The 13,071-nt window shown below is 37.0% G+C and overlaps 1 protein-coding gene across 29 annotated transcripts in view; it reads left to right on the top strand.

The window, feature by feature from the left end:
* The window catches only part of GPHN (gephyrin), a 603,331-nt gene that overhangs the window by 332,136 nt on the left and 258,124 nt on the right, over nucleotides 1-13,071 (top strand). For all 29 annotated transcript variants that reach the window (XM_048219788.2, XM_048219795.2, XM_048219804.2 and 26 more), the window contains one exon: nucleotides 3,726-3,820. In XM_048219788.2, coding sequence (XP_048075745.1) covers nucleotides 3,726-3,820 — 95 coding nt within the window. The remainder of the gene's footprint in view (nucleotides 1-3,725; nucleotides 3,821-13,071) is intronic.

The following is a 13,071-nucleotide window of genomic DNA, read 5'->3' as shown; positions in this document are numbered from 1 at the left end:
TCCGAAGTAGGAATATAAACTTCTGCTCTTGCTCAAGGAAAAAAAAAAAAAAGATAAATAAATAATGTATAAGAAAGTTGGAAACAATTTTAAGCTAATTTAGAAAAGTTTCAAACTTTTGATAGCATTCTTTTTTGCCATTGATTATAAATAGCCTATTGATAATGAATGCTTGTTATCTATTCATAAACAGATACAGGTAAAGCTACACTTATTAAAACCATTCTTCTGCTTCTATTTTCTTGTTTAGACAGTTTTTTCCCATTTTATTCTAAATTGAGTTTTATTCCCTTGCTCTTTGCCTTCTAGTTGTATCTTTTCATTTATGGTTTATAGATGTTTTTATCTAGCTCTTACCCTCCTGTCCATCTTCCAATTTCAGCACTTCATTTGGCTGCTTGTTCCCTTAGATCTAGTATTTCAGTATTCTGATCCCTGTTTCCCACTTGCCAGTGTTCTCACATTCAGGTTCTTGCTGTCCGTTCTCTTTCCCCTCATCTTTGCTTCTCAACCACTGTTTTCTAGGTTTGGTTTCTGGATTTTTGTATTGTTCCTGTTCTCTAACTGGTATAATCAAAACTGCAAGGATATAAGGAGAATTGGAAAGAAGAGACATAAAGAGAATTGACATGTATTGAATGCCTATTCTATGCTAGGTGATCTAATTCTCATAAGATTTAGGTAGGTTTTATTATTTTCTCCATTTTATTCATAAGTACACTGAAGCTCCAAGAGGTTAAATATTTTGTTCTAATTCACAGAGAAGCTAAGTGATACAGCTGGGTTTCAAACCTGTATTGGTTCATTTATTCATCGTTTTATTCAACAAATATTTTATTGAGTACATATACTGTGTGTTGGGCACTGTGCTAGGTGCTGCAACCCATCCAGCTGTTGCTCTCATGAAGCTTAACTATGTGGTGGCATTGTTTGATTTCACAGATGTCTATCTTTCTGCTATGCCAAACAGCTTTAGAGGAAGAGAAAATAAAAAGGAAATAGAAGGGTTCTGATATTTTATGGAAAATCTATATTTGATAGATGTCAAAAAGACTAGTTTGTGCATTATTTAGAAATCTTATTGAAGAGGTTGATTTGTATCTAGTCCTAGAAAGAGTCTGACAACTTCAGCACTCACCGCTGTAGACACTAGCGCCTTTTAGTGGCATCACCACAGTATATATTTTCCTTTTGTATTCTCAAATAAAGAAAATTTGTAGCTATAGGCCCAAATTATCTAGAGGGCTTCATCATTAATTGTCCTCCCTAAATTATGTTTAGAAAAAAGATGAAGACTTCTCTGTAAAGAATACATTTTTTCATCCATCCATCCATCATCCATACAGTTATTAATACTCTGGAAAATATTTAGGATGGTTTACCCAAATACATAAAACACAACAGAACTTTTAATAAGATAAACGTAGGCAAGGAAAAATAAGATCAGATTAAGCTGTGTTCTGTACTAAAAAGTATCCACATTTGTCTCTGTTTTCAAGGGTTACTTGATTCACAAGCATTATAATTTTTTTAAAAAGACAAAAAAAAAAAAGACCCAAAAACTGGTGGCACAGAGTACCATTCCTAGATACGACACTTAAGAGAAAGTTTCTCCAATAGCTCCTCCTAAAGAGAATCACAGAGAAATGTGGTGTACAATGGCCTCAAATACTTCCTAATATAAATACGAGTTTCACTGAGCCATTTCATTGGATCCACTTGCATATAGCAAAACAATTCTTTGAAAAGTGAGCAAAGGCATTCTAGGTAGATCACTGTGGCCCAACCAAATCCGGTGGTGTATTTTAGAGAATCTATAGAAATTGGTGAATTGCATGTCTTGTAGGTAATTCTCATATGTAATTCATCAATCAGGTTTTTCATGTAGTAGGTGAAACTGAATTTACACACTCTTAGAAGTGTGTTCTATTCACTATTGTAATATCACTGCCTAGAATAATACCTAGTACATAATAGATGCTTAATAAATATTTGTTGTATGGATGGATAAATGTTGTTATTTGAAGTATCTGTTTAAGTGAAAGACTTCTTCTCAGCTATTTATATATATTTTTTTCATTTGCCCTTAAATAAAGTGTGCTACTGTACTTTGGAGTACTTCATCTTTACATGATCCCAAATTCATTAAATGTTGAACATTGCTTATGTGACTTTTTCAAGCAGATAATGAATATTAGCCCTATTGAAAGAATTCTTTTAAGATTGTTCTCCATAATACTACATGCTCGATTTTTAAGACTCTAAGATTTTACAGTCTCTAAGAAAAAGTTGTAAACATCAATAAAGCGGTTTGTAATATAGAAATAGTGTTTCTTCTCAGGAGACCTCAAAATCATACCAGGTAGTTTGAATTTGGAAAACAACAGATAGATTCTGAATAATGCTAGCTTGACATCTTTTAGCTGTATATTTAAATGAAAGTAATTAACTCCCAAACTTAGGAATTTAAGAATTTCTTAGAGAATTTAAAAATTCTCTATTTTTAAGGCAGGTTTTATTGAAAAGCATAATGGTAGTGTTGACAGTTCTTTAAAATTTCTGCCTTGTTAAATACTGCATTATGCTGGGATTCAGTGGACCAGTAGATCACATTAATTCTGGTAATCCTTTATTCTATATAATTATAAGGTATTAAATAACTAATTTATATGCATCTTAAAAGTTTATAACATCAACCAGCATCTAACACATACTTGATGCATTTTTTTTTGCCAAGTCCTTAACCTAAATTTTGCCCAGAGCTACAGTCTTATTTAGTATTATCCCTCTACTTCTAATAAAATACTTAAAAAATCAAACTTTCTCTATATTCCTCCATAGCCTTTTATTTCATTTGACTTTCTTCTTATTTACTGGAATAGTTTATTTTGCAAGCTTTATTCCTATATTGCTCCCAATTATTGTAACCTGTTAACATCTATTGAAATAGAGGATTAGGAATGGATTTGGTCATGTATTCCACTCATAACTTTTAGCCTAAAACATATCTTTACCATCACAATATAAATATATACCTATTTTGATTGATCTTTAGAAAATGAGATTTTCCTGTCTTCATTCTCTTATTTCAGGTTTAACTTACACACTTGTCTTAAAAACGCCGTATTTAAAACTTCTGTTGTATAGTGGAATCCTGCCACTTCACTGATTCTTTTTTAAAATAATTAGATAGTTAATTTGTATTGAAAATATAAAGATGGTAAATTGAGTTTTTCTTCTGCCCAATACATGAGAAAGTTGACATGGTGACTTCCTGAGTTCGTTTTAATTATGTCATAAAATCATAGAGCTGGGAGAGATAAAAAATGATCTCAGGTTTTAGGGATTAATTATTTCATGTGTAATAGTCAAAAAGTACCCAGATTTCTTACCCTATCAAAATCTATTGAGCTGTTATAGCAATCTAAGGCTACGTCTTAAAATTTAGATTATCAGATGAGACTTCTATCAAATACCTCTGAGTTATAAGAGATAAGAGAAAAGTCTGCTAATATATATAAGTTCCCTGGATGTCCTGGTTCTCAGCTTTTATTCACTGGTCCCAAAGAACTGAGTCTTGATACTTTAAAAACAATATTTGGGGAACTACAAAGTATGGTCTATAGAAAGCATGATTTATAATTATTTTTAAGTTAATTTTACTACTCTGCCTTCCTTCTTTTTGGCTAATTTCACTCAGTCTGCTATTTAATCTTTAATTACAGGCCACAAAAGAAGTAATAGAACGGGAAGCGCCAGGGATGGCCCTGGCAATGCTGATGGGATCACTTAATGTTACACCTCTGGGCATGCTCTCTAGGTAAGAAAGTCACTAACATGTTGCAAAGAAAATTAATTCAATACCACTAATCACTACAATAGACTGATAAACATAAGAAACTTCAGTCAATAACACTTAAATTCGCTCCCTTTTTTTCCTCAGAGTTAAGAGTCTTAGTATCCTGTCTAGTTAAATCTTGACCATTTTCCTTCAAATTTTTTTTTACATTATGTTTAAACTTTTAGAAAATATTATACTTTGCTAAAAGGTGTCAATCCTAACCCAGAGGAGAGTCTAGTTTATTAAGATGTAAAATTATTTTTGTATGTGATTATTTGTAATCATCAATTAATATTCATTAATTGTCATCAAATGGTAATTTAATAAAACAGCGGAGGTTTTTTCCAAAAAGTTATTCTCGTATGTTAGGATACGTAAATAGGCATATTCATGGGTGGTCATAAAAAGAAGCTGAATTAATAATATATTAGTAGTATATTAAGTTAGTATATTTAAAACTATGCCTTTGTTGACATAGATGTTGACATCTATTCTTTTTTTTTTTTAATGATTTTTTATTATATTATGTTAGTCACCATACAGTACATCCCCGGTTTACGATGTAAAGTTCAATGATTCATTAGTTGCATATAACACCCAGTGCACCATGCAATACGTGCCCTCCTTACTACCCATCACCTGTCTATCCCATTCCTCCACCCCCCTCCCCTCTGAGGCCCTCAGTTTGTTCTCATAGTCCATAGTCTCTCATGTTTCATTCCCCCTTCTGATTAACCCCCCTTTCTTTATCCCTTTCTTCCCCTACCGATCTTCCTAGTTCTTATGTTCCATAGATGAGAGAAATCATATGATAATTGTCTTTCTCTGCTTGACTTATTTCACTTAGCATTATCTCCTCCAGTGCCGTCCATGTTGCAGCAAGTGTTGAGAATTTGTTCTTTCTGATAGCTGAGTAATATTCCATTGTATATATGGACCACAACTTCTTAATCCAGTCATCTGTTGAAGGGCATCTCGGCTCCTTCCACAGTTTAGCTATTGTGGACAATGCTGCTATGAACATTGGGGTGCTATGGCCCTTCTCTTCACTATGTCTGTATCTTTGGGGTAAACACCCAGTAGTGCAATGGCTGGGTCATAGGGTAGCTCAATTTTTAACTTTTTAAGGGACCTCCACACTGTTTTCCAGAGTGGCTGTACCAACTTGCATTCCCACCAACAATGTAGGAGGGATCCCCTTTCTCCACATCCTCTCCAACAATTGTTGTTTCTTGCCTTGTCTATTTTTGCTATTCTAACTGGCGTAAGGTGGTATCTCAGTGTGTTTTTGATTTGAATTTCCCTGATGGCTAATGATTTTGAACATTTTTTCATGTGTCTGTTAGCCATTTGTATGTCTTCATTGGAAAAGTGTCTGTTCATATCTTCTGCCCATTTTATGATTTGTTTATTTGTTTCTCGTGTATTGAGTTTGAGAAGTTCTTTGTAGATCTTGGATACCAGTCTTTTATCTGTAGTATCATTTGCAAATATATTCTCCCATTCTGTGGGCTGCCTCTTAGTTTTTTGACTGTTTCCTTGGCTGTGCAGAAGCTTTTTATCTTGATGAAGTCCCACAAGTTCATTTTTTCTTTTGTTTCTCTTGCCTTTGGAGATGTGACATGAAAAAGGTTGCCATGGCTGATGTCATAGAGGTTGCTGCCTATGTTCTCCTCTAGGATTTTGATGGATTCCTATCACACATCGAGGTCTTTCATCCATTTAGAGTTTATCTTTGTGTATGGTGTGAGAGAGTGGTCAAGTTTCATTTTTTTGCATGTAGCTGTCCAATTTTCCCAGCACCATTTATTGAAGAGACTGTCTTTTTTCCACCGGATGTTTTTTCCTGCTTTGTCAAAAATTAGTTGCCCAAAGAGCCGAGGGTCCATTTCTGGCTTCTCTATTCTGTTCCATTGGTCTGTGTGTCTGTTTTTGTGCCAATACCATGCTGTCTTTGTGATCACAGCTTTGTAGTACAGCTTGAAATCCGGCATTGTGATGCCCCCAGCTTTGTTTTTCCTTTTCAACAATTCCTTGGCGATTCGGGGCCTTTTCTGGTTCCATACAGATTTAAGGGCTATTTCTTCCAGTTCTTTGAAAAATGTCCTCGGTATTTTGATCGGGATAGCATTGAAAGTGTAGATTGCTCTGCGTAGCATGGACATTTTAACTATGTTAATTCTTCCAATCCATGAGCATGGAATATTTTTACATCTTTTTGTGTCTTCTTCAATGTCTTTCAAGAGTGATTTGTAGTTTCTAGAATATAGGTCCTTTACATCTCTGGTTAGGTTAATTCCAAGGTAACATGTGGTTTTTGGTGCTATTGTAAATGGGACGGATTCCCTAATTTCTCTTTCTTCAGTCTCATTATTCGTGTATAGAAATGCAACTGATTTCTGAGCATTGATTTTGTATCCCGCCACATTACTGAATTGTTCTATAACTTCTAATAGTGTGGGAGTGGATTCTTTTGGGTTTTCCATATAAAGTATCATGTCATCTGCGAAGAGAGACAGTTTGACTTCTTCTTTGCCTATTTGGATACCTTTTATCCCTTTTTGTTGTCTGATTGCTGTTGCAAGGACTTCTAGTACTATGTTGAATAATAGTGGTGAGAGTGGGCATCCTTGTCGTGTTCCTGATCTTAAGGGAAAGGCTTCCAGCTTTTCCCCATCGAGAATGATATTTGCTATAGGCTTTTCACAGATGGTTTTTATGAGATTGAGGAATGTACCCTTTATTCCTACACTCTGAAGGGTTTTAATCAGGAAAGGATGCTGTATTTTGTCAAATGCTTTTTCTGCATCTATTGAGAGAATCATATGATTTTTGAATTTTTCTTTCTGGATAAAATCTAAGACATGATAGATTTGCAAATGTTGAACCACCCTTGCATCCCAGGGATGAATCCCACTTGGTCATGATGGATAATCCTTCTAATGTACTGTTGGATTCTATTAGCCAGGATCTTGTTGAGGATTTTGGCATCCATATTCATTAGGGAAATCGGTCTGTAATTCTCCTTTTTGATGGGGTCTTTGCCTGGTTTGGGGATCAAGGTAATATTGGCCTCATAGAATGAGTTTGATAGCTTTCCTTCTGTTTCTATTTTTTGAAATAGCTTTACGAGAATAGGTATTATTTCTTCTTTGAATATTTGGTAGAATTCCCCAGGAAAACCGTCCGGGCCTGGAGTTTTGTTTTTTGGAAGGTTTTTTATCACTGACTCAATCTCTTCATAGTTAATTGGCCTGTTTAAAAAATCAATTTCTTCCTCTTTCAGTCTTGGTAGTTTATAGGTTTCCAGGAAGTCCTCCATCTCTTCCAGATTGCTTAATTTATTGGCATAACGCTGTTGATAAAAGTTTCTAATAATCCTTCCAATTTCATTGGTATTGGTTGTGACCTCTCCCTTTTCATTCATAATTTTATTAATTTGGGTCCTTTCTCTATTCTTTTGGATAAGTCTTGCCAGTGGTCTGTCAATTTTATTTATTTCAAAGAACCAGCTTCTGGTTCTGTTGATCTTCTCTACTGTGCTCCCACTGTTGCTGTTCCAGCTTCTTGAGGTGAGAATATAAAAACTGCATTTTAGATTTTTCTATTCTTTTGAGTGAGGCTTGGATGGCTATGTATTTTCCCCTTAGGACTGCCTTTGCAGTATCCCATAGGTTTTGGACCATTGTGTTTTCATTCTCGTTGGTCTCCATAAATTGTTTAAATTGATTTTTGATTTCCTGGTTTATTGAATCATTCCTGAGCAGGACGGTTCTTAGTCTCCAAGTGTTTGAGTTTCTTCCAAATTTTTCCTTGTGGTTGAGTTCCAATTTCAAAGTGTTGTGGTCTGAGAATATGCAGGGAATAATCCCAGTCTTTTGGTATCGGTTGAGACCTCTTTTGTGTCCCAGAACATGGTCTATTCTTGAGAATGTTCCTTGGGCATTAGAATCGAATGAGTATTCTTTGGTTCTGGGGTGCAGTGTTCTATATATATCTATGAGGTCCAACTTGTCGTGTATGGCATTCAAAGCCCTTGTTTCTTTGTCGATTTTTTACATGGGTGTTCTGTCTGTTTCTGATAGTGGAGTGTTGAGGTCCCCTACTATTAATGTATTTTCATCTATATGTCTCTTTATTCTGGTTAAGAGTTGGCTTGTATATCTTGCTGCTCCCCTGGTGGGGGCATATATATTTATAATTGTCATATCCACTTGCTGGATACATCCTTTAAGAATAATATAGTGCCCTTCTGTGTCTCTAACTATAGTCTTTAGTTTAAAATCCAATCTGTCTGATATGAGAATTGCTACCCCAGCTTTCTTTTGAGGTCCATTGGCATGGAAGATGGTATTCCATCCCTTTACTTTCAGTCTGGATGTATCTTTAGGTTCAAAATGAGTCTCTTGTAGACAGCAAATGGATGGGTCATGTCTTTTTATCCAATCTGAAACCCTGTGGTGCTTTATGGGAGCATTTAGGCCATTTACATTGACACTGAATATTGAGAGAGATGATTTTAATGATGCCATGATGCCTGTAAAGTCTTTGTTTCTATAGATTGTGACTTTCTGTTCTGTATCACTCTTGGGGCCTTTTTACTTTTATAGAACCCCCCTTAATATCTCCTGTAGGGCTGGTTTCATGGTTACAAAATTGGTCAATGACTGGCGATTCTGGAAGGTCTTTATCTCTCCATCAATTCTGAATGACAGCCTTTCTGGATAAAGGATCCTTGGCTGCATGTTTTCTCTGAAGGAGCTTTAAAAATGCCCACCCACATGCCTTTCTCTCATTCCAGGTCTGTGTAGACAGGTCTGACGTAATTCTGATACCTTTGCTTTGGTTCGTGAGAAATTTCTTTGCCCTGGCCACTTTCAATACTGTATCCTTGGATCTAATATTTGCGAAATGCACTATGACGTGACGTGGTGTAGGTTTGTTGTGGTTGAGATTGGGAGGGGTCCTCTCTGCCTCTTGGACACGAATGTTTGTTTCCCTCACTAGATTAGCGAAGTTTTCAGCTACAATTTGTTCAAATATCTCTTCTAGACCTCTTTTTCTCCACCCCCTCGGGGATGCCGATGATTCTGACGTTGGATCGTTTCATTGAGTCAGTAATCTCCTGTAACCTACATTCGTGGGCGTGGATTTTTTTAAGTCCAGCTTCTATTTTCGCTTTTTCTTCTAACCCATCCTCCAATTCGCTAATCCATTCCTCTGCCTCATTTACCCTGATCGTCAGAGCCTCTAGTTTTGATTGCATTTGGCTCATAGAATTTTTAATTTCTCCCAGATTCGCTCTCATTTCCGCCCTTAGAGATTCTATATCTCATTAACATTTTCGTTAATACTTTTTTCAAGTCTACACATCATCTTGACCATTGTTACTCTGAATTCCATTTCTGATAATTTGGTTACATCCATATCCATTAGTTCTGTGGCAGAGGCCACAGACACTTTGTCTTTTCTTTGCTGGGGGGGAATTTCTCCTTCTCATCATTCTGATGAGGAGAAGTTGTGGGGTTGTCCAGAGCCCAATATTGACCAGGACCCAGGCCGTGCGCCCTTGTTTTATAGGGATCTTAGGGATGTGGGCTTCTTGATTTTTCAGCCTGCCTTCTGGGGGAGGGGCCTGCCGCGCTGATACTCAGGCAACCCTGTTTGGGTAGAGTCTCCGTGTCCCCTGCGAGTGGGGTTGGGGATGGGCACACTGTGAGCCGGTATTTTGTTCTTTGGCGGCTTTCCCTGGCGGTTTGCTGTGACTCTTCTGAGAGTCAGAGTAGCAGTAGCCGAATCTCAGCCTCTGTCTCAGAACAGAGGGATCGCGGACCGTTCTCCACTGATGTTCTGGCCACTTTAACTCTGTTTCTGTTGGTGATGCTCAACCCTGCAGTGTCCTGGGATGTGCGCCACACACCCGGCGTCCCAGCCCTCACTTCCAGGGCCGGCGCGTCTCTGTCTTTTGTGTTTCTAACACTGCCAGCCACCAGCTGCCCTCGCGCGCTCTGGAGCTCCCGGTCTCAGTCTGGTTCCAGTGAGCACACAGGAGCTCCGGTTTTCAGTCTGGTTGCGCGTTTTCCGGCTCACAGTCTCAGTCTGCTCTCTCTCGCGTGCCGGTCCGCGAGTCTGCCCGCTCCCCCGTGCAGGTGGCTACCGCTTCCCGGCCCGAACGTGGTGGCTCCCTCCCCCTTCTGTTTATCTTCCGATATCTGTGTGCGGTTTCACAGCTCCCCACTTCGTACCTCAATACTCATCACTGGAGATGTTCATTTGTAGAGATCCAGATGTATCTTCCTGCGTCTCAGGCTGATTCTGTGGATGTTCAGGCTGGTCTGGTACCTATCCAGCTCGACTCAGGGGACCGGCTGATAAAGGGGCCCCCTAGTCCTCCGCCATCTTAACTCCCTCCCGAGCTTCCATTTCTTGAGCGCTCATGCACTGGGCCCTCTCAACATACATCATTTAAATTAAAGACAGAAGTATCAACTTAGTGAAAATCTGTTGATTTATTGACCACTGATTAATAGGCAGTTGATCTCAGAGCAATCTAAAAATACACAGCAGCTTTATAATTGCATGGTTTCATAATCATTATGTATAGCCATTTATTCATCCTGTGTGCAATATGAATACAAAACTAAGTACATCTACATAACACATGGAGTATGAACCATAATGCCCCTCTGTTATTTAGACAGGGTTCATATCCCATTAATAGCAGACACCTGAAGCACAACTACAGGGAAATGTGAATTGGTCATTAGTTACTATAGTCTTTTTGCTGTCACAGGTACTATAACATTTAATTTAAGTAAGACCAAAAAAGAATTACAACAGCATGTAGAAATTTTAAATTTAAAAGTCCATGCTGATCTTTAAGGAACTTACATTGATTCTTTTATGCTATTCTTTTGTTTTTTTTAAGATTTATTTATTTATTTATTTATTTATTTATTTATTTATTTCAGAGAGAGCATACAGGGGGGAAGGGCAGAGGAAGAAGGAGAAAGAAACTCGAGTAGACTCCATGCTGATCACAGAGCCCGGCGCAGGGCTCAATCTCATGACCCTGAGTTCAGACCTGAGCCAAAAGTGAGAGTCAGACGCTTAATTGACTGTTCCACCCAGGCACCCTTATGCTGTTCTTTTTTTTAACCATACTTACATTACCTACACTTCTGAGGTCAGGGGTCACATTTGATCCCTTTTCACTGTGGAATTAAGTAGTGCCCTTTGAACATACAAGAACTTTTTCTTGGCATGCAAGGGTATAGTCAAGAAAAAATTGAACTTCATTTCTTGTTAATTCCTTTGTAATAAAAATCTGATTCAGCAAACATAATAATACTCTATTTGCTAGGCCCTATATTAACCATCAGGGATACTAAGGATAGAAAGATAATTAAGGCATGGTCCTGTCCTTAAGGATCCCACAGTTTAGCTGGAGAACTTATTCTTTGCAACGTTAAAGTAACTCTTCATAGCTTTCCTGATCCAGTATAGAAATAGCACTTTTGTCTTATTGAAAGATTTTTCTGGTTTAATTCCTCTTTTACCTTCTGAATCTACGTAATTGCTGAGGACTGGACTGCTGAGTGAATGGAAAATTAATCAGCAGGAGTTGATTCTAAGTACTTTGGAATAAGTCCATCATCTTTATGCTGGAGGCTTTGAAAATTAAAATAAATACACAGCATGGTAACAGATTACAGGAATAAAAGGTATCTAAATTGAGAAGGGAGAAGTAAATTTATTTCTGTTTGACATGATCTTATTTGTAGAAAACCCTAACAATTACACACCCACACACACACACACACACACACACACACACACTATTAGAACCAATACACATACTCAGCAGAGTTGAAGATACATAACCAACATGCAAAAATGAGTTGTGTTCCCATACATTAACAATGAAAAATGCAAAAAGGAAATTTTGGGGGAATGAAGCATGGGAGACTATGGACTCTGAGAAACAAACTGAGGGCTTCAGAGGGGAGGGAGGTGCGGGAATGGGATAGACTGGTGATGGGTAGTAAGGAGGGCACGTATTGCATAGTGCACTGGGTGTTATACGCAACTAATGAATCATCGAACTTTACATCAGAAACCAGGGATGTACTGTATGGTGACTAACATAATATAATAAAAAAAATTTTTTTAATTAAAAAAAATATGCAAACATGAGTTGTGTTCCCATATGTTAACAAAGAAAAATGCAAAAAGGAAATTTTGAAAACAATTCCCCTTAAAATCTCATCAAAAAGAATAAAATACTTAATAATTAACTTAATCAAGGACCTGAGAGACTTGTACACTGAAAACTATAAAACTTTGCTGACAGAAATTAAAGAAGATTTAAATGAATGGACGTAAACCCCCTGTTTATGGTTTGGAAGTCCTAATATTGTTAAGATGTCAGTACTACCCAAAGCAATTTGCAAATTTAATTCAATCCCTATCAAAATATAGCAACATAACTTTTTGCAGAAATAGAAAAATCCATTCTAAAATTTATATGGACTCTCCAGGTGCCCCAAAGAGACAAAACAACCTTAAAAAAGAAAAACAAAGCAGGTTGACTCCTGCTCCCTGATATCAAACTGACTGCAAGGTTACAATAATCAAAAAAGTTGTACTAGCATTAGGTCAGATTTTTAGGCCAATGGAATTGAATAGGGAGGCAGAAATAAACTTTTGCATAAAAGGTCAGATGATTTTTGGGAGGGGTACCAAGACAATTCAGTGAGAAAAAGACAGTCTTCAACAAGTGGTTTTGGGAGAACTGGATATCTACAGGCAAAAGAATAAAGTTGGACCCTTACCAAATACCATATACTAAAATTAACTCAAAATGTATCAAAGACCTAAATGTAAAAACTAAAATTGTAAATCTCACGGAAGAAAACATCGGGAAAGGCTTCATGACATTAGATTTGGCAGTGCTTTTCTTGAATGACACCCACATTATAGGCAACAACAACAAAAAAGAGGATTATTTGGACTTAATCAGTATTAAAACCTTTGTGCCTTCAAGGACACTATCAACAAAGTAGAATGGGAGAAACATTTGCAAATCATGTATCTGATAAGGATTTAATATCCAGAATATATAAAGAACTCCAACACAAAAACAAACAACCTAATTTAAAAATGAATAGATATTTCTCCAGGGAAGATATACAGTGGCCAATAAGCACATGATAAGGTGTTCAACAGCA

The sequence above is a fragment of the Ursus arctos genome, unplaced genomic scaffold, assembly GCF_023065955.2.
Source record: "Ursus arctos isolate Adak ecotype North America unplaced genomic scaffold, UrsArc2.0 scaffold_25, whole genome shotgun sequence".
NCBI lineage: Eukaryota > Metazoa > Chordata > Mammalia > Carnivora > Ursidae > Ursus > Ursus arctos.
This window is presented reverse-complemented; position numbering and strand designations above follow the sequence as displayed.